Source organism: Gavia stellata, chromosome 8 (genome assembly GCF_030936135.1).
Source record: "Gavia stellata isolate bGavSte3 chromosome 8, bGavSte3.hap2, whole genome shotgun sequence".
Lineage (NCBI taxonomy): Eukaryota > Metazoa > Chordata > Aves > Gaviiformes > Gaviidae > Gavia > Gavia stellata.
Window position 1 is genome coordinate 20,139,796 of NC_082601.1, and position 22,881 is coordinate 20,162,676.

Consider the following 22,881-nt stretch of genomic DNA (forward strand, 5'->3'; position numbering starts at 1 on the left):
CAATATTATCCAAAACCCCTTAGATCTTGAGTACCACCTTTTCCTTTTAACAGGTAGTTTTGAACCCATTTTCAGATCTTTATTAACAAGGCCAATAACAGTATTAAACAGGAAAAACTGGGAAAACAAAAGAAACGAGAAACATGAAGCAGACACAGAAGCTAAAGCCATATTCCTGTAATAATTAACTCTTTTTATCACGACCTTAGACCTTAAATCTGAACGATAGCACAGTTCAAAAAATGAAGCAGTATTACTTCAGCTTTAAAAGAGAATATGATTTTGCATCTGAGATTTTATTAGATTTGTGGAAATCTCTTCTCTAGATGTAAGCTCTCCTGGCTCTCTTTTCTCCTGTGTATTAGTTCTACTGAAGCTACCAAGCTGTAACTAGCAAGGATCTCTCTTCCCTTTTCTTCTCTATTCATACCATTACCATGAAGCCCCTACAGACTGGACCTCTTAAAGAGAGGATCTCTGAATCTAAAAAGACTCAAAATAAATATTACACAAGTATTACTGAGCAAATAAAAATTAAATCGACATTTGCTCCCTGATGGTAGGCATTATCTAATTCTCCAGAAGACTACAATAGTCCTTCATATTTCAGTCGTCTTGGTGATCATCTTCCTTGATGCTGACATGAACAACGAGTAAGATTACACCAGTACTGAAAGAAAGCTGAAGTGATTTTGATTTAGTGCACCCTCCAAACACAGTGTTACATACTGCCTTCACATATCAGCACTAAAAGCGTTTTTACATGTAAAACATATTTTTACATGCTTTTCAAAGGAACATTAAAGAACATCTTCCTAACCAAGAAATACTAATGGTGGGGAAAGTTAATACTTATCTTCTTGTTTTACTCTTCTGTCTGTATTAAATGCTTTAAAATTATGTAGTATGACAATTTGTATATAATGCTGATACTTAACTTTCTCCATCAGACAGTTTGAAGTATACTCATGAGGTCTTATAACACAGTGTTTTAATGGCCTCCATATTTCTAAGTTAAGCTTTTGTTAAAGAAAATCTGCTGCTTTGTGAAAATATGACTTGTCCTTGCCTGTCCTATATGTTTCCCATTTGGGACTTCAGATACAAGAGGCTATAAACCTTTCTTATTTAAACAATGAGCTCAATATTTCTTTGTTTGCAGGGTCAGAAATTTTTTTTTTGGACTATGCCCAGATATTCTCCAAGTGTAATTTTAGGTAGGCATTGAAACAGCACTTTTGTTATTAATGGCTGAACCTGAAAAGCCTCAAAGCTTATCTGAGCATATTTGAATAATTTCTGTTCCAGAAGGCAATCTGCCACTAAATAAAGCTTTTTGAATTAGTCAGAGACAGACTTTGTGGCATTGTCAACCTAACTGAAACGCAGAAACACTGGAAAGGCTTTTGGATATTCAGTAAATTAATATTCTGGAGGAACTGCAATTTGTTAGGCAATAACGTAGTGTGAAAGAAGAAAAAAATGGGTGAGTTTTAAGTGGTATGTGGATATCGTGTTATTTGATATCGTGTTAAGTCATTTTTATAATAAATGTCCAAAAAATTTCAGTGGAGTTGAACATTAATGATGTTTGGTAGTGTTAAAAATTAAGGAAAAGAAAAATTCTAACTGAGACCTAGACATAACGTCTTAATAATGTTGCCATAAAAATCGCTGATTTGATATTGGAAAATACACAAGGAAGAGAGACTGACAGTGATTTCAAAAGGTCTTGTGCACCTATGAGTGTAACACTGCTGCTGTGACTGTTCAAGTTAAGTTGGTTGAATTGTTCTATCTCTGCCTTAGGTAGTTAAGTTACAATTCCATCTTTGAGGTTTTTGATATGGATCCACTGGTACGGGTGAATATTTTGCTGCCTGCATGCTTATTTGCTGGTGCTCTGATTCCTCTTTAATCTCCTGCACTGTAATGTGTACAATTTGTGCAGCTGAAGCTGCAAGTTTTTCAGATGGAAAGACTGTCATCTCAAGCCTGCTTCAATATACCTGTTTCAAAGTGCTTGTTTCCTCCAAGAGAAGAGAAATGCTGTTTTCCAGCCTTTGCTGGGAAGGCTTGTGGGAAAAAAACCTGAGCAAGTAATGTGCTGCCAACCAGGTTTTACATAGCTCTTTGCTGTCCCTATTGGCTGAATTTTTAAGTCTTCTGTAGCTTCAGTGATAATGACACTGTGATAGCAAGTTGCATTTGAGCTAGAAATGGAATGTTTTTTAGAAAACGCTTTTAAAAAATGATACAAATATATGAATTAGAGTGTACAATTTTAAAAGGGGTAGATATATCAGGATTAGCCTGAACAGCAGAAAAGCTTTTACTTGATGTTTCTCCTTCTGTGTATCATAAATTTGTATTTTATTATTTTTAGGACTAAAAATGATCTCTCTGTATATCTTTCTCCTCTGCTCTCCATAATTTCTATTTAGGGCTGTCATTAAAATACATTTCATTATACTCATGAATGTGGTGTTTAGATAAGCAATAATAATATTTTACATCATGTGATCTAAAACGTATGATGAAACAGAGAACAAATTTAAGATCTGATCCCATGGCTGAAACCCACACAGTATATGTACCCGTCAGTGACATGACTCGTCTGCATACAGTGATTGGGTTGATGCCGTGAAATTATAGCATCTGTACTGAACAATTACTGGACTCTCACTAGTACTTGCACTATATAAATGTAATTATATCCACGAACACTGCAATCTCCATAAATGTAATAGTACATCAGAGAACTCAACCAATACCGCAATACAAAGCAAAGAGGCAGGCCTCATTATCGAGTAATTTGACCTTCCATGTGAATAGACCTACAAAACTATTCTTTGTCTTAAAGATTTACAAAGATTCCTCAAGAAATGTCATCTAATTAGTCTCCATTTGATAGGGTAGCATCCTTCCTCGGTCATGATGAAAACTTTCAAATCTGACTCAGATTTGACAGCACTGGGACTGCCTGGGAGTGCTGAGTGCCTTACAGGACTGAGGCCATGAATAGCCACATTTTCATAAGACTATCAAATAATTAGGTAAATCTATTCAGCTAAAGATATTTAAATACACAGTAACCCAAAATCTTCAAATTGTCAGGGAAAGTTATGTATGCCATGAGATTAAAGTGCCTTCTCATGTTTGTTCAGTAAAATTGTGCAGGTTGCATGGAAATAATATTTCTGTGGATGTTACTGTCAAACAAAATTGTGTCACCAAATTTGAATATATGTAATAATTTAGAAAACTCACTGTCTCTAACCTATTATTTATTTTCTCATGAAGATAGACATTAAAAGAGAGGAAGTATTTTTATAGTTCATTTTTCATCCATTATTTTCCATGAAAAAATTAAGAAATGACTTATAGAACTTAAACCTCAGAAGCTTCTTCCTGCCAGTCAGTATGTAATTAGTTTCATAGCAGTGGGTAACGCATCATCAGAGCAACCCTTAGAAGCATATGGATTTACTGAGTGTGCTTTACTGAACTTTAAATCTTAAATTAGTGATATGCAGATTATCAAAGAAGACGATATTAAGAACTGACTATTTTTAGCAAATGTTAATGGCGGAGTATATATTAAAAGTTGTGTAACCCTGTTCTTTAAAATTCACTATGATGTGTTATTTCAGAAGACAGAAAATGCTATCCTTGAAAATCCTACAGTTTGTGAGTTATTCATTGCTCTTTTGGCAACACTAAGCTGTTAACAAGCATTTATATGTCTGACAACAAAATATCAAGGGTCACATTTGTAATAAGGACTTAAATTATTGCTGTGGTTTTTAGTCACCTAAAAGATATTTTCTACCATTTGTTCATGGCATGACAACAAAACAAAGTAGATTTTGTGTTTGTTGATATTATCTTGTCTTCCTCACAATATTAATGAAAAATGTATATTTCATTATTATCCATTTAAACTGGTTTGCTAGCTGCCAAATATTCTGATGCAGCTAAAGAAGAGCATAAAACTGTAAGAATATCTGAAGTGCATGGGTTGAAAATGAAGCAGCTACAGCCATAGTTTGGTTCTATGTTTACAGTACTTACTGACATAACTGTCAGGAGTAAAGGAGAAAGGGAGAAAAGGTCCTTATGCATACATTAATATTTAAGTTTAACCTTCAGTTTCATGGTAAATATTTTTTCCATAATCAGCAAAATAAGCAAGTCTCTCGAAAATTTGCATTTTGTAATTAGACCCTTTAATGTTTAAAAAGGTGTGAACTGTAATTGACACTGCTCTGGTAGCTGGGGAAAAGCTTCATTTAGAAATGTCCATCTCCCGTGTGGCTCTCCAGTGTTTATGCCTAATGAGCATATGCCAACCTGGTTCACTTAAAGGAGACATTTAGTCTTAGCGTTCTGCCCGGGCTCCTCTCTTCACACCACTTGTAGGAAAGTTTAGTGCATTACCCAACCTTCTATGAAATTTGGTCAGTAACATTCCAACCAAAAAGCTGTTTGGCAAGGGGAGATGGAACAGACTGCATACAGGTGTATACACAATGTGATGATACAAATCACATTTCACTAGCAAAACCAACCTATAAAAGCACGATCCAGATTTCTAGAGCTATCCATTCAATTCATACTGGTTAGGCAGAAAAAAAGGGTGGACTTATGACCATAGAGAACTGAGCAGGCAAACTTGCCTTTCCTCAATCAGTAGCTGGATATCACATTAGACATTTTTCTGTTTTTCCAATGTAAAAACATATTTTGGTTTTGGGGAATTGTGGCAAGACATGGTAGGACCTTCATGATGATTCTTCACTAGCTACTCTGGTACTCTAACAAAAATGTTGTGATAGCACAGCATCAGTGAGCCAAAAATAACTCCTTGAGAAGCTCTACCTCACCTGTGTTATGCTTAATGAAGCTCACAGGACCTTTTATTTATGGATTTAACCAGGGAGATATGAAAATCTTTTTGGTACTATGGCTGATCACATGTATGATTGCAGGCATCAAAAACTCAATCCAGTGGAAAAAATGCCTAGTAAAGAAGCCTGACTGTAAGATTTGATGTTCTTAATGTTCTTTGTTTTCTAGATATATTGACTAATTTATCACACTGTGTAAACTGCAGAATGGGTAATTCACTATTGCAGTTTCCTTAGCTTACTTGATATTGTAGGTGTAAAGAAGAGACAAAATAGCATAATATATCTGGAAATTACTATCCTATACAAAACTTATTTTTCAAGCTCTGTTTGAAAACCTGGAAGGAGGCTGCAGACCACATGCTATCCTAACAAAATTCATCAAAATAAATTAGCTGGCCTCTAACAAGTTCTACAGGATCACTATGAGCCGCAGGCAGTGATTTCTTGCTCACTTCCAAACCCAGCAACTAACATCATTAGAGACTAAGCTGCAGCAAAAGGTGTTACTCTCCTTTGGTTATAGTCTTCCATTGTTAACGCACCTACAAATCCAGTGAAACTAAACTTCTCTGAACAGAACAGATTGGTACAGATGTGAGACCGTACCGTACAGCATTTCTTTTGTTTCAAAAGAGAGTAGGTTTCTTCATAATTAATAGAATTCATTTAGAAAGTGGAACATTTTCAAAGAAGATGGATACTTAGATTAGAAAAAAATGCAAAGCTGTGAAATGAAGAACTTTTCTTCCCATTTAATAAGTGTTTCTCATTTATTAGCAGTAGTATTCTGAACAGGCTGTCTGGAGCTGAACATACCTTCTCATGCCAGCTTCCAAGATATTAAATGAAAAGTAATTACTGCAATTTTCATATTTAAAAAGATGTTGCCTTAATAGAAAATTGGCAATTCTTTGAATAAAAAACTTATGCTATGCTTGAAAATACACTTGAAGTATACTACCTTAAAGACAATTCCACCATGTGCTACAATGAAAGATTTATTCAACTGTCAAAGAAAAACAGACTCATTTAAGATAAATCTAATACAAGGCCACCCCGATATCAGGAGGAAGAGAGTCTGAGTTCTATATGTACTATGAACATCAACTAAATAGTCATGCGATTTAGGTACTTTATTTCAGGTAGATTTGAATTTTATAGTATATTTCTACAGTCTAGATGGCCTGAACTAGCCACTTTTAGTAAATATTTTCTAGAGATTTTTATTGTGTTATGCTCATTAATTTTATGCTCAGTATCACCTATACCATCCATAAAGCTCAATAAATGCATTGCAACTACATGTTACCACACCAATCAGCACACTGTTTCATAAACATAGTATTTGGCATTCAATGACCCTTTGATTTTTGAGTTATACAGCCAGTTCCTGATTTTTCCCTTACTGTGTTTTGATTGTATCTCAATATAATTTAAGGAGTGTTCCTCCTCTTTTTTTTTTGAAAAGCATTATCTCTGAACTATTCTGGGTACACACTTCTCTATTGATCCTGTTACCAGTTACAAGCTAAAAGCATTATCCAAGTTCTAACACATGACAGGTAATAGATGAGAAGAATGACCTTCTCATTTCGCTTATTAATTTTGAGGGCATTCAGAATTCATCAAACAATATACTGTGCTGACCAAGATTAATGGTCTTTGCTTTTTCTTACTGTTTCTAATCCAATGAAAAAAATCCCAAACCCTAACAAATCCTAACCAGAAAATATTTTCCCCACTGCCAACACATCAAACCCAACCAATCCACATGCTTCTCTCCTACCCCCTGCCCAAGCCAAAAGAATAATTGCCTTGCTGCTGTTTCTCCTTTATACACTTAAGGCCACCTGGTTTCTAATCAGTAGTAGAAGATAACTGCTTTATAATTATCACCATTTATATCATCACCTTACTAGCTGCAAATTGCAGGAACTTTCTCCTCTCACATTTAGTTTATCCATCAATTTCTCTCATTAGCAAAGTGTGGGAATGTAACTATTTCCTTGAAAAAGTTAACCGTTCAAATTACCCACCAGTTTTTCACTTTGTGTATTAGCTAGTATTACATTAAAAGGAAAGGTCATTACTTGCAAGAAATTAATATTAAATTGTCAGCTGAACATACCTGCATTTTTTGTCTGATGAAAACGACTCTTAATAGGGGTGAATATGTAATTTCAGGTAAATGCTAAATATTGCCTGCCTAGGTTACGGCATTTTGTGGCTAGGTCCAACATTGGTACTACAGTGCATACATGTGAGGTGTCTGGCACTAGAATAGTGTTCAGAATCCAGACTGTTTGAGGGTAAGGGCGCTCAGGGAAGTGGGGAGGGAGTCCTGAATCTGAGTCCCTGGTGCCCAGGGTTATTTCTGTGGATTTTTTTAACAGATGGTCATTTATGTAAAATAAGTAACAGGCAAAACTGGGACTACAACCCAGGACTGCCTCTTTCTAAGTGAGTACCCTAAATGTTAGCTATACCAGCAATGTTCCTTGTAAAACACCATCTCTTTCTGGCCCATGAGATCCACAGCTTTCTGCCCTCTTCCCTCCCTTTTTCCACACACCAGATGCTATTGTTGTCTATCGCCGGGTGATTTTGTCTGGGAAAATATATGCTTATGCTGACTTAAACATAGAAACTGTTTCCTGAGTTAACATGGTAACCACCTGACTCAGATCTAACTTTGAAGTTATGCTGTTTTGAGTAGGAGGTTGGGCTAGATGGCCTCTAGAGGTCTCTTCCACACTAAATTTTTGTATGATTCTAAGGTTACGTAAAAGAGAGACTGTGACTCCTTTCATGTCTGTTTTAAGGCAGCTCTAACTGCATGTGTGAAAGGTATTATTTCAGGCTGTGCATGCCAAGTGGATCAGAGGACTCTGCCAGTTCTCTGGATCTCAGTGGAGCTTGAGAGGGGCTTCAGCAGGGGCTTGACTTCTTGCAGTTCAGGGTGGGACAGTGCTGGTGCACGTCAAAATTGGTGGTTTTAACTGAGAAACCTACCAAGTTTAAAAACTTCCAAGGTCAAGCCACCATGAAGTGGGAGTTTGGGGGTTTAGAGCTCTAGTCTAGAGAAATGAGGTTTGCCTAAGTGCTGCCTACACCTTGGTTTTGATCCATTTTACTTGCTTTGTAGGGCATTAGTTCTTACACCCTCAACATATTAATCAAATTCATTATTTTCAGAACAAACTACAATGCAGTCTGAAAGCCTGTAACTGCCTATTTTCCCCCACATATTAGCATCAAAAGAAGAACATTGCTTTGGAAAATGATCTAGTATTTAAAAAAATCATATGCTGCATTCCATGTTAGCATCATGGAACAGATCACTGAGTATTTGGTTCAAGGCAGTAACAACAAAGAGATCGCACAAAACATTGATTACTTGAAATTGTAATTCATAGAAGATACTGGATACTTTTTCCCAACTCGGCAAAATCAGGTAATCCCTTTCTCAGAAAAGTAGATCTTGGGGGAAGGACATGGACTAACTAAGGATGCATTTAGGTTACATATTTCAAAGCAGCTGGGCTTTCTGACTGCTCCATTTCTACCATATGTTGTGAAATCTTCTCAAAACACTGCAGCAGTTCAGATGCCTTGGCCTATTCAGCTGTCACAAAGAGAAGAGGCTCTATTGAAAACAATCACCTTCAAGGAATATTTTATCTTTCACAATTGCTGTGAATCTGTAACTATATCGGCCATTTTTTTACTTGATGCACTAGCAAGTAATTCCAGTGAAAATGCTATGTTTTCTTCTGAAATTGATCAAAACAATGGCTTTATTTTCTGCTTTCATGCACTTTGTATAGCTACTTGGTCTGGTGCAAGAGCCTACTCTCCAGTTTCGGTGACATCTTTTTACAGGTATAAATGACTACACTGAGACTGGGGTATTTTTATTGTTTTTTCCATCACCATGATGTTCTCTACTTTTCTTCTTTTCACACACAGGTGTGTCACACCTTCTAAATGATAATGAATTTACACACATTTATACTATTTCTATAATTACATCTATAGTAATTACGACACCTATAATGACAATAAAAGAAGAAATTTTATTGCATGAGGTTGCTAAGTATGATTGTAAGCAAACAGAGTAATTCCTGTATAAGCTATGTCAATTGATCATTGAGAACCGGAATAGCAAATAACAGAAAAAAGAAGATTCTCACTTCAGCAGAAACCAATAATTTAAACTTGATACAGTAACTAGGGAATGTTGGCTCTGCTTACCTCCCAGTTTCATTATTATATGTATGCCTTGCTGTGTAATTGGAAGACATATCAAAATTGTTTCCCCTTAATTCAGAATTTTCTGCTTTATGTCAGCTTGTGTTCCAAAATGAACAGCCTTGAAATGTTGTTTGTGTGTGAGTTATTGCACGATGTTGTAAACAGCGCCATTTGTCAGCTGAATCAGACTGCTGAAAATGTATAGCTCAATAATTTGGTTTATTTTTAGGTCTTATATTGCCCCTCTCTGTCCTAGATGCTGCTAGTCTTCTTTTAGCCTGAAAACCTGAAGGTCAGTTTGAAGTCATGATCATATAATAGTTCTTTTTATATCAACAGCTGAGACTGGCCTTGGGGGATATTGTTACTTTATTTCTTAATCTTTTGGGGCTGACAGAAGAGAGTCTGGCCAGATTACAAAAACTTGCAGTGAAACTACAATGTCTATCACTTCATACCTGACCCTTCCTTCACTGAGAGCTCCACTTTCAGAACTGTGGGTGTTCAGCATGTCTGCAAATCAGATTACAATCTTCCAATCAAATGTGTAGCCCATCAAGATATTTATTTATAATTTCTATTTTACATAATTTTATTTATATTTTATATAATTTTATTTATATTTTATCACTTTTCTGCTCAAAACCAAAAGAGAAGCATACCAGAGATGGAAAAGGGGGTGAATACCCATTGAGAACTACAGGGGCATTGCCAAGTTGTGCAGAGATGCAGTTAGAAAAGCAAAACCTCAGCTTGAATTGAAATTGGCCAGAGATGTCAAAAACTACAAGAAAGGGTTCTTCAGGTGCATAAACAACAAGCAGAAACAGAAGGAAAATATTGGCCCACTGTTAGAGAGGAGAGGTGAGTTAGTCTCCAACAACACCGAAAAGGCAGAGGTTCTCAACACTTTCTTCACCTCTGTCTTTATCAGCACTGTTGGGCCCCAGGCCTTGGGAACAAAAGTCCAGGTTGATGCAAACACAGACCCACTGTCAGTCAAGGAAGAGTTGGTATGTGAACTATTGAGGTTGACCCCTTCAAATCAATTGGCCCTGAAAATATCCACCTGAGGATGTTAAGAGAGCTGGCTGACGTTGCTGTGAGGCCGCTCTCCATAATCCTTGAGAAGTCGTGGAGATTGGGGGACATCCCAGAAGACTGGAAGAAGGCTAATGTCACCCCCATCTACAAGAAGGGCTTAAAGGACAAGCCAGGAACTTATAGTCTTACTTCAGTCTTACTTCAGTCCCTGGGAAAGTTAGGGAACGAATCCTCCTGGGGCCTATCACAAGTAAATGAAGCACGTGACTGGGAAAAGACAGCACGGATTCACCAAGGGCGAATTGTGCTTTAGAAACCTGATTGCCTTCTACAACAAAGTAATGTGCTCGCTTGATGTGGGGTGAGCGGTGGATATTGTCTACCTGGATTTCTCCAAGGCTTTTGATACAGTTTCCCGCAGCCTCCTCCTAGAGAAACATGGTCTAGACAAGTGGTCTGTGTGGTGGGTGGGGAACTGGCTGTCAGTCTGCACCCAGAGAGTGGTGGTAAATAGCTCCTTTTCAAACTGGCAACCTGTCACAAGTGGGGTACCCCAGGGATTGATATTGGGCTCAACACTGTTTAATATATTCATAAGTGATGTGGATGATGGGATCAAATGTACCCTGATGAAGTTTGCTGATGATACCAAACTGAGTGGGGAAGTGGACACTTCAGAAGGAAGTGCCACCCTGCAGGAAGACCTGGATAGGCTGGAAGAGTAGGCTGACAAGAACCTTATGAAGTTCAACAAAGAAAAATGTAAGGTCTTGCACCTGGGGAAACATAATCCAGGAGTGCAGCACAAACTGGGATCTTCCTGGCTGGGGAGCAGCCCTGTGGAAAGGGACCTGGGGATCCTGGTGGACAAGAAGCTCAGTATTAGTGAACAGTGTGCTACTGCAGCAAAGAAAGCCAACAGGATGCTGGGTTGCATCAACAAGGGCATCAGCAGCAGAGATAAAGAAGTCATTATCCCACTCTACTCAGCGCTTGTTAGGCCAAACCTGGAATACTGTGTTCAGTTTTGGTCCCTGCTATACAAAAAAGATGTGGACAGGCTGGAGGGAGTCCAGAGAAGGGCCACAAAGATGATCAAAGGACTGGGAGGCTTGCCATATGAGGAAAGGCTGAGAGAACTGGGTTTGTTCAGCTTTGAGAAAAGAAGGCTTAGGGGAGACCTTATCACCATGTTCCAGTATTTAAAGGGTGGCTACAAAGAAGATGGAGACTCCATTTTTACAAGGAGTCACATGGAAAAGAGGAGGGGTAATGGGTACAAGTTACTCCTGGGGAGAGTCCGATTGGACACAAGAGGAAAATTTTTCACAATGAGAACAATCAGCCATTGGAATAATCTTCTCAGGGAAGTTGTGGATTCCCCAACATTGAACACTTTTAAGATTTGGCTGGACAGGCTGCTGGGCCATCTTGTCCAGACCATGCTTTTGCCAAGAAAGGTTGGACCAGATGATTCCTGAAGTCCCTTTCAACCTGGTATTCTATGTTTCTATGATTCTATTATTTGATCAGCCATATAACCAGTTTGGGTATATATATTTCCTACAGGTGGGTAGATGATGAAACTGTTTTGAAAAGTATTATTTGCAAAAAGTTTAAAGATGATAGAGTTTTACCTTCCTGTCATTCAGTTATTGAGACAAATCATAAACAACAGATACATATTGGGTCTTTCAACCATATGCTGTATCTCAACAGACTGATGAATTTCAGGGGGATCAGTAATCTCTGAATATGAATGATCAGGGACCACAAAACAGTTTTTTCTCAAACAACACAATAAAGAGATCAGTATTTTATAAGTTTATTAACTGGGCCAGGCCTTGTTTGTTGCCAGTGTTAATCTATGAGTATTCAGGAATTCTCTCTTTTCTTTGAAAATAAGCATAGTAACTGACCATTCTAATCTTCATGCTGCTCTGAGTCAGTTCACAACAGAGTTCACAGCTTTGGAGCCATACATCAGTGGGAACTAGATGTGTAAGAAGATTTAAAATAAATCTGTATTTAAACAAAAGATAAAATCACTTACTGTTGTGCCTCTACAAGCTGTAAATTTAAGGCTAGAAATCCCCTTTATGAATTAATCAAAAATCTTAAGGGACAGATGTTTAGGTTTTGCCCTACTGCTTTCTTTAATAAAAGTTTACTTTTTGTGCCTCTGGGAAGACTTTTCTCTTTCTAACAATCAGTATCAGGACCCCAACTGAACCTGTCAGTGCAAAAGAGTGCAGAAATTGGACTGTCCTCCTGAACAGACTGTCATAAAAAATGAATAATGAAAAAAAGTAAGTTGAGACTGTTCTAGAAGAGAGTCTAGCTTAGCACCTCTGGAAATTATAAAATGAAACATTAAAAAACCCCCAACTTCTAGTAAAGTGGAATGGAAACATAAATTTAATTTTAGTGACAAATATCTACATTGGGCTATGACAATGCCAGTTTTTCAATAAGGGCTATCTGGCAGCTACTCCTGGGCTATTCCTCTCAGTAAAAGTCAATGTTATGCAGAAATAGGCATCCAGAACATGTTATGCTACTCTGCATTACACAAGGAGTTTCAGTCAGCGAAGACCCAGGTGAAAGGCCAAGAGATTGGGGTATCTACTCATTCAGGACCATCACATGTGCAGCACTTCACTGCAAGCTATATCCTAAGGCAATATTCATCTCTACATAATGTCCTGACCTCTCCTGTTCAGTAGTGAGATGATATTTTAAGGGTCTTTGCAGTAGAATTTATAACCTAGCTCTTTTTTAAGAGATTCATTTACTTGTATTACTTAAAAGGTAAGGTGCTGAGGATTTTATTTATTTGCTTATTTATTTATTAATTTCTGAAGTCAAAAGTTATTTTCTCCACCTGAATTCCAAAGTTCATATTTTTCACTCAAAGTATCAACCACTGTCCCACAATGTCTTCTGTTCCTTCTGACATTATTTTCTAAACTTTTTTCTCCCATCTGCTCCTAATTTATTCTACTAAAATCTTACTGCTAAAGCATCTCACTCCTCTTTAAATGTTTTCTGAAAGTGTACCACTTCCTCTAAACACAATGGCCATGACTCTTTTATTTATTTAATTCATTATTATCCCTCTATGTTGTGAAGGTAGCGATGTGCCCTCCCTCCTTTTTCACTGTCTTCACAACCTGAATTACTTCTCCAGCTTGTGGATATGATAGAAGTCATACAGCTGGTATCTCTAGAAAGAAGAACTTGTTCTTGTATCCTGTGATGGTGATACTCGGTTTGATATTATTGATGCATGAGAGAGAATTCAGAGTGCAGTGATCCAACTGTGAGGCTCACTGATACCTTAGTGTGGTGCATACCAGAGTCCATGTCTCTGCATTTTGAGTTGTACAGTGACAGGAGCCACAGTAGTGGAAATGTCAGGTTATAGCAGCAGGACCAAATTTCTCAGCAAAGCTGAGGAAAGGAAAGGGAGTTAGATACACAATGAGGTTTACAAAGAGAGAGATGGATGAATGTTTGAATGGTGCAATATGTGACTGGAAGTGGCCTTCCATGTCACCAAGTCCTGCAATTCCAGAGAAGCACATCATGTTATCTGTCCCTTTACTACATTTCTCAGGCTCTGTCTAAAGACATTTGGAATTCCTGTCCTAACTTCTTTTATTATAAAACTATTTCAGAATGTCACTACTCTGATTAAGGGTGACCTTTTAACTTACTATGACCATTTTATACTCATTTGCTCTTTTAATGATATTGTCCCACAGATTAAATAGGTCATATTTCCCTCTGTACGTTTTTGATGCTGTTTCAGCAGATCTAAGTATCAGAGGACTGTGCCAGCATGAGCCTATCCTAATTATCTCATCTCATGTTTCTGACATATTCTATTCTCAACACTGTGCTCAACCCTTCCAAAACCACTTTGCCACTATTCTGCAGATACAAAATGTATCTATGGGCCTATGACAAGTTTTACAAAGAGATTTAGATTTTAAAAAGACAGGCAGACATGCAGTGGAAACTTCAAAGTGCTGACTCTTATAAAACATATTGAAATCACTGGGGTTTAGAAACATAAACAGGACTAAAACTAGCCATTTTCATCTTCTAAATGTCTATTTCTAATCTAATTAATGAAAACTAGCTAACTAGATCTTTGACTATCAAATTCAGTAGACCTACATTTATTTATATCTCCTAGGAATTTCTCCTTGTACCTAATCCTAGAGTTTAGGATGCAGCAGCAACTAAAAACATTGATAACTGAATATAATAAAAGAGAAAGGAACAGCTGTGGGGAATTCTTTCCAATTATGATGAATGGTATGTTATAAAAGTTTGTTACACAAACTGTGTTCTGTACATTGGTTGGGATAGTTCTAGAAAAGGACATAAACCAATATCAAATTAAATTTGAAGTCTTTTGTGAAGTGTAAAGATTTTATAGAGCATTTCAAAATTTAATTTTTAATTTAGTTATTATCAATGTTTCTGGAAGGTTTAGCTGATCCAAGCCATTTCTATGGGACCTTTTCATAATATCTAACTTGTTCGGAGAATGAACATAGATTTTTTAATTTTTTTTTTCCCCATAACAGTGTCATTAGTACATAGAACCTTGGCACTCTAGCACTAATTAGCCAGTCAGAATTCTGAAAAAACAATCAACTTTGACTTATGCTTACATAACTTAAAAAAATTCATTTTTTTAATGTAACTTGACTTTTTGCCATATTATCTGTGAAAGGATTTCTATGTATAACTACTATGAATAATTTAAAACTTATCAAAATGGATCTGGAAGAGATTAAATCTTTCGCAACTGACCAGGGAAGAAAGTACAATAGTTGCAGATTCAAGTTAGCTATCAAAGACAAAATATATGAAAGATAAAAATCCAATTAGTTTTTAGGCACTAACTTATCTCAATATAGAACTGATAGAACTTTTATCTCTATTTCTCTAGGAGGGTGTACAATACATTCCTTTTTATATCCGTCAAAGGGAGTAGGATCATGGAAAATACGTGGGATAGTAGCAACGTAGAGAAGCTGCAGTCTAGTCTATGGAAGGCAGGTCAGCAGTAAGTCAAAAGCCTCTCTTGGCAAGACCTTCCTTATGGAATCTCTATCTGCATTCTAATACAAGGCACTTCTAACCTCTTTCAGTCTGTCAGTGGATGGGCATTTAAGGGCTGACCCTCTGCTTACTAAGACTATAAAAGTTATTTGGGATACTGTCATGTCTTAGTATTTTTTTCCAGTATGTTGCACATTGGTAGCCTGTCCTTGCTAATCTCCATATGATGTTACAACACAAATGTAATATTAATACTGAATTTAGCTGAAAAGTTTTGTTGCCTTCAGAGGGCACTGTATCTGTCTTAGAGTGAAGAAATATGCTACCTTGTATTGTTTTCAGTTTTGTTTCAATTATATGCCTCATTCCCAAGTATGACAGAATATATCATACATCCAGTCCAAAGGTATCTGCGTTTCATTTTTACAGCCTTTTTGATGTATACATATGGAAAAGATACCCACAGGAAAGAGCATTATGAAAAGCCAAAGAACTGGAACAGAAATTACAAGATGTAACTATGATACCTATACCAGTGGCACAATCACCTACCATTTGTTACCAGGTTGTGCCTTGCATTAATCAGCAGTTCATAAAGCTGGGAAAAAGAAAAAAGAATGAAACTAACATTTATGAATGACAGGAATCACTGAAATTTGTGGACTTACTTGGGGCACTTGGTGCATACTACAGCTTTTTTCCATTGAAAAATAGAGACCTGAAAAGTTTTGTTTGTTAGCAGTATCATCTAATGTTGTAAACGACCTCATGTGCAACTGAATTGGAGGTAAAGTAAGTAACGGCTCAAATACTTCAAATTGTCTTGGAGATATCCCAATCATTCATGAAAAGAGTAACAATCTATGGAATACACTGATAATTGGCTCCACAAAACTGAAAAGGAACTAAAGCAATGGTTATTACCTTACCTGGGTAACCTTCTCTGTTACATTGTGCGTTCGGTCTTTCACCTTAGATGCAATAATTGCTTTCTCTGAAGAAGGAGGAGATGAAGATTTTTTTTCACTTTTGATATCTGAAAAGTTCAGGGTGAGTTGAGGAATTTTGTTGATTGTACTGTATTTGTTGAGATTTGAATCCGATGTGGATCCCAACAGACTTGACTTGATATGATTAAAAGGCCCTGAAAAATCAGAACACATATTTAGTACTTGACAAATGCAGAGAAATAAGTTATCATTAGTGTTTAAGTGGGATATGTTAAAAGTGTAGTTAAAAACTATTTTTCACTATACTACTTGTTAATAGTAAAACTTATCTACATTTAAAAATAACTCTATTGCTAATGAGACTCAAATTTAGTATTGGACATAAAAATGAAATTTCCTTTACATATAGTGCCCAATATTTTTTATAAAGTCAATGGATTGCAAAGTACATAATGCACCCATCCTTACTTGTTTTCATGTTACTGGGTGTGCTGGTATGCTCCATTATAATTCTGGCTGAATACAAAGACTATATTCTCATTTTTTATAAAAGCAGAAATAGGACACACGATTATATAAGAGTCTCTGGACTGAGCAAAGACTCTATTATCACATCCATGCTGTTGCTCATGCTTACATGATAGTTAGTTTAAAACCACCTTTTGGTAAACTGGGAAATTGAGAAGACCCCTACTCTACCCCTGTTGACTCATTAGGTAATTCCATACTTAATCAATGGAAATATTAACCTAACATTGCCCTAAAAGCCTTTAATTCTGAAGTATCACAAACTCACAAAATTTATTTCTTCAATTGTCATTACCAACATAATATTGAAAAAAATAGGGATACCCATATGTAGAATATTAATGGAGTATTTAATATACACTTAAACATCATATGCTGCTCTAGTGCATCATGATAGATGAAAAATATGGAGTTTGTATACTTCATGAGGTACATATCCATTATAATTAGTCTTTTAAATATTGGACAGAGTTCTTTGTACAACAAGAAAGCAATATAACTGATCAGTATACTTATTTTGTACTGTCATCATAAAGTTGGTCCAGAAGCCAAAAATATTCATAGTAAGGAAAATTTGCTTTTGAGAATAATACTGGGAAAAAGAATTATAAAGATGTTTAGACAGCAAGAGCAAGATCCAGTTATGGATTTAAGAAAAAAATCCAGGTCTTGCAGTCAGTAACAATGTATCTGAAGTATGGGATCAAGGGGTATTTCTCAGATCCACATGAGAACCTTACCGTATCCTAATTCTATTATGGGCAACAATGTGATGTTTTTATTTCTACCTTTTTTGGTGGGTTTTTTTTTTTGTCTTCCTGGGAGGGAAACAAGAATGGGTGCTATGATTCAGGAATAGCCAATGTGACAGGATTAGGCCTATGAGGTAAATTGCAGAGTCAACAGCAGAACAGCTGGATTGTATTTGCAATATGTGAATGAGTGAAATTAAAAATAACCGGCTGCCTGGAGATAGCTGTGGGGACATGCTTCAGGCAGAGTTGAATTCTACTATTTTATTTTTTTTTGATAAAACTCTTTAAGCAAGGGCTGGTCTTCCCTCACACCTGGCTTAGAATGCTTGCTGAAGAACCAGACTTTTAGTTTGCTTTCTTAGCTTAAAAGGATTTATACACATGCTTTCTACCTCCTAAATTCACACTAATTATAAATTAATGTGGGCCAGAGATAGAAATCCTCTACTACTCCATTTCAAATTGTGCCACTGTGGAGAAAGGAATTCAAGATGAAAAGGGAGGGCAGGATGCTCGAGACTAACAGTTCAGGTGGTCCGCTGGGAGAGATCAATCTGGTTGTTCTGCTCTCAAGACTTTCTGTATTTTGTTCAATGATCATTTGATGTAAGATAAACAAAAATTTGTGGGTGAGTGCTCTAACCACTGATCTACAAAATCAGTCCTTCTTTTTCTCCTTAGACCGATGAACCTAGTATACTCTTTGTGGAACAGCTTCACTGGAAAAAGGAAGAAAGCACTACCTTTCTCCCAGAAGGAATGCTAAAAATACTGGTACTGAAGACACTACCACAGAATTGGAATATTGTGCTTGAACACCTTTTGGCCCAGGTAGATGAATCTGTCATCTACATGACTCTATTACAAAGTGGTCTTCAAAATAAATCAGGGCTCACAATCTCCTCAAATCAGTGAAGTGGCTAATCTGGCTGGTGTGTGGTATGTATGTATGGTCAGACTGCAGTTTTTCAGCTCTATCTCCCTACATAGTTGTAGCAATTAGCAGTTTTTTAATCTTGAGTAGGCTTACACATGAGCGGGATATCAAGTTGGGGCCATTTGTCAGATGAACAATATTCTTAATTCCTAAGGCACTCAAAGGTAAGAGGAAACTCAGGGAGCCTAGACAAACCCATGATTAGATAGTAGATATGATTTATTTCTTTTTACAGTAACTTTATAGCTGCTTAAATTGCACTGAAGTTTTGCTTTCTGGGATTTAAATCTTTTATTGCTTCTATTCCAAAGGGAATTACTCTCTCCTTTGCTACCTAAGTCTTATGCTCTAGCGTGTGATACTAGACTTACGTTAATTGCACATGAGAATAAAACCTTGCTTTTTTTTAATCCACCTTCTTTTGCTTTAGAAAGTGGTGAAAAGTATATAGGTACCTCATTGATAATGGTAATTAATTGAAAGACATTACTAGCTTAAGTGAGATGATACTTGACAGCTAGTGGACCTTTTCTATACTTTCATAGAAGGAAGCAGAAAAAGAAGGCCATAACAAATCACAATCACAATTGACACTAATTGGCACCCTGATTGACAGTTTCAGCAGAGCAGCCAAGAAATGAATAAGCAGGGAGAATGACATGCTTCTGCCTACCCTACAAAGGAGAGAGATTCTTTAAGGTTAAGTTTGAGCTCCCCATTTTTATGGTAGGATTCCATTGTCCCTGCTTACGCAATGCACTGAGAAATTATTTCACTCTCCTGAGCTGTCAATCCATCATCTTTCACCAGCAGTAAATACACATATAAAAGTTGTTTTACAGTACAGAGACTGCATTTTTTCCCCCAAGATTTTGCCAACATACACATGAAGCAAATGCAATGATTTCATAGTCCATGAGTCGCTTTACAGAATCTAGGTCATGCACTGCATGCAGTTTAGAGAGAAGACTGTACCAGGTACACACACTTTTTGCATCATGCATGAAGTCACAAACGAGTTTTCAGACATAGCTACAAATATTGCAATTAAACTGAACACTTTAGTAATTGTTTTCTAGAAAGTGAGGAAGTCAATAAAGAATTATGTTCAACTTGTTTTTAAAAGATGTAGCTCAGTGCTGGTGAATAGAAACAATTTTGTAACTGCACTAAATATTGCTTAGACATTAAATTCGCAATGAAGTTCATGCATGCACATTTTAATACTACAGGAAGCTTGAAACCATACCCCCTGCCATCCAGGAACGTGAAACTAGTTTTAAGGAGACAAAAGAGGAATAAGTGAAGATACTTCCACAAGGCTCCTGATTACCAATTATATTATTTTTGAGATAGTTTACTGAAAACTAAGCACCTTATTACAACAGATTGTTTGTTAGTGGCCCCACCCGATTATACATCCTTTCGCAGGTAAAACTCCTGGTAGCTTCAATAGAAGTTTTGCCGGCTTAAGGACGATGGCACTGAGTTAAATAACTTGTTCTATCTCCCTCCCTTCCTTTTCTGAATTAACAGATAATTAAGTTAAATGACCATTTAACTATGCCTTCACTTTTTCCAGGGATTGGTAGTTAGTGCTTTAAGACAATAGTTAAGGGAATAACTAGGTGTTTAACAAATATAATTTAAGTAATGAACCTGGCCCTAGAGAGGTCAGCATGAGAATGTTGCATTTGAACATTTCATACAGCAGGCAAAGTAACATGCCGAAAAGTGTGGCTGTTTGAAACACTGGAAAGTACAGTCTAGATGTATACTTTACCTTTGACATTGCGACCATTGTCTGGTTTTCAGCATAATAAAAGTGAAGAAAAAGAGAGAAAAAAGACAACTAAAATCTACATCAGAAAAAGCAGAAAATATTGCTTCAAAATATGTATGTGCTTTGAATTTAAATATTTTTGCACCTCCTTGATTGTGTTATGTAGACTTTTAGTCAAGATGAAGTCACTTTGGCAACTGAGAGATAATCTGTAGAACTGTTTGGAGTAGATCAGCAGGTAGAAGAACTGGGTCTGGCTAACTTGCCTTAACAGTAACATGACAAAATTGTTTCTCTACAAGTCTGGTGCTGAGTTGGACGTCAAAAGTGCTAACCCACGAGGTGGTAATTAGTCACAGGTAATTAAGTGAGGCTGAGGCACCCACAGCTGCGGGTGGTGGTGCAGGCCAGCTGCCTGCGTCGGGTGTGGGGCTGCGCAGGTGGCTCTGCACAGACCCCTAGGCCCTGCGCCTGCCCAGGACTCACAGACTCACAGGAGGGAAAGTTTTTACCTTGGCAGCAAGCTGAGCAGCGCCTGAGTAAATACTGGAGAAACACTGAGGAGAAAGATATACCTTAAACCTCTCTTCAGCTCTTAGGTGCCTTTCCGCAAGGTAAGAGTGGCAAATCTCTCTGTCCTCACAGGCACACCCAGCCCCGAATCCTCTCATGAGATCAAACCTTTTTAGGGAGAATATTATTATTTTTGTTGTTCTAGCTTCTTAATTATTATTTTAAAGAAGCGACACAAGTGGGTAGGTAGATGTCACCTCTATTCATGGGTGTACAACATGACCCACAGGCTGCCCTCCCTTCGCGTCATGTCCCTGCCAGGCTGTGGCAGCTCGGGGGGCTGTGAGGGTGGGCAGGGGCCCCGGGGCTGGCAGGGAGAGAGGGACCAGGCACAGGAAGCGGCCCTGCCCCTGTGTGCTGCTGGCCACCGTGACTGGCTTACCAGCTGCCAAAGGTGGTTTGTGCTCAAGCTGATATGCACCTGTGGTTGTCCCCCGCTGACAGGCCGCCTCTGAGGGCTGAGGTAGCTGAGCACCTGTCTGGCCCAGCAGCAACCCTGTCCCTGCAAAGGGTTTGCTTCAGCCCCCCTCTAGAGAAGGCTGTGGCCTTCTCCTGTGAGGGGAATCAGAGGTGATGTTGGGCCTTGTCTGTGGCATCATGTCACAGCTGCTGCCTCTCTGGCTTTTCCTCAGCTTCCCGAGGACCGGGGAGCACGGGACACCAGGCTGGGCCCTCTGGACCACGGGTGTGGGAGAGTGTTTAGTTCCTCTCAGCCTGTCACCTTTCTGTGCCAGGTGTCTGTAGCAGTAATGCAGATTTGGCAGGCTGAGTTAGGCTCAAAAGCCTGCTGCTTTTTCAGAAGACTGCAGGGATGTTACTGAAGTCACTTTCTGAAGACAATAAAATTTCCGAATCATCCCTGTGAACCTGTACCCGCCTGCAACACCTGGATTGCTGGCATTTCAGGTGAGAAGGGCTTGGCTGGAGTTCGGGCGGTGGGTGGAAGACACAGTTCCTGCCCTGCTGCTTTTGCTGTCAAATAGGCAAATTTAGAATGGAATCCAATCAAGTACGCGCAAATGAATTTTAAATCCTAAATTGTCATTTTTACTGTAATACTTTTCAGCATATAATGACCACAGCTATGATAATTTTAAAGTGATAGGAAACTAGGCTACATAAATTAATTTAACACGTGAAATCACTTATATTCTCAACTGCCTTATCTTCCAGAATAAATTTTGACTATGGGTGAATTACTGTGGTTAGTATTGAGCTAAATAATGCTATTCTCTTCTGTCAGAATTCTGTTATGCGATTCAATTAATATTATTTGAACTGGAAGAGATGGAAAAAATTAAATCTGAATCCTGAACTGCACTTTCAGACAGACTAGTAGTTTTCAGTGGATTCAGGAAAATTCAGAATTATTAGGATCAATAAACAAAATAAAAGTGGAATGGGAAATATATTAAACCTTATGCTTCCTTGGCTAATACATTTTGCAACATCAAAGGCCCCATAATTTAGCCTGTTGGGACTATAGTTTACTTTTACTTATTGTACTTTACTTTTACTTAGAGCTTTACATTCTCCAGTAGAGTATCTACAGCTTCTGCTCAGAATCTGTAAGTCCAGAGAAGATGATTTAGGCTGAATCGTGGTTACCTAACTTGCATGGATAATTTTATAGCAACAATAGGGTTTTATGGCTCACTGTTGAGTAAGGAAAGCAGGACTTGCTGGCTAAATTTAAACATCTTTTCAGCATAAGGTGCCAAATTCTAATAAGCTTGGAAGCAGATGGCATCAAGGATGGTTACTAATTCTAATGCAATTCTGAGAGCCATCCTCTGTTCTGCTGTACTTTTTTAGAATGCGTATGTATGACCTAAACTTAGGGCCAGATTCTCTACTATTTTGTAGCTTATGCAGAGTGAAATCAGAGTGGCAGTGTTTTATATATTTACACTCTAAAAGATCACATCATGTGAGAGGCCATAGGAATTCAAATGGATTATTGAATCCTCATAGTAAAATTTATTTTCCTTAGTATTTAACATTTGAAACATATTATTCAGTGAAATGGAGCTAGAAATTTTTTCTCCTCCACGCAGCAAGT

General features: G+C 37.6%; 1 protein-coding gene across 1 annotated transcript in view; it reads right to left on the reverse strand.

Annotated features, from left to right (window-relative positions):
* The window catches only part of KCNH7 (potassium voltage-gated channel subfamily H member 7), a 242,720-nt gene that overhangs the window by 56,786 nt on the left and 163,053 nt on the right, over positions 1–22,881 (reverse strand). The window contains exons 5-6 of the mRNA XM_059820291.1: positions 20,247–20,267; positions 16,223–16,437 (exon numbers count right to left, since the gene is read on the reverse strand). Of these exons, the coding sequence (XP_059676274.1) occupies positions 16,223–16,437; positions 20,247–20,267 (236 nt within the window). The remainder of the gene's footprint in view (positions 1–16,222; positions 16,438–20,246; positions 20,268–22,881) is intronic.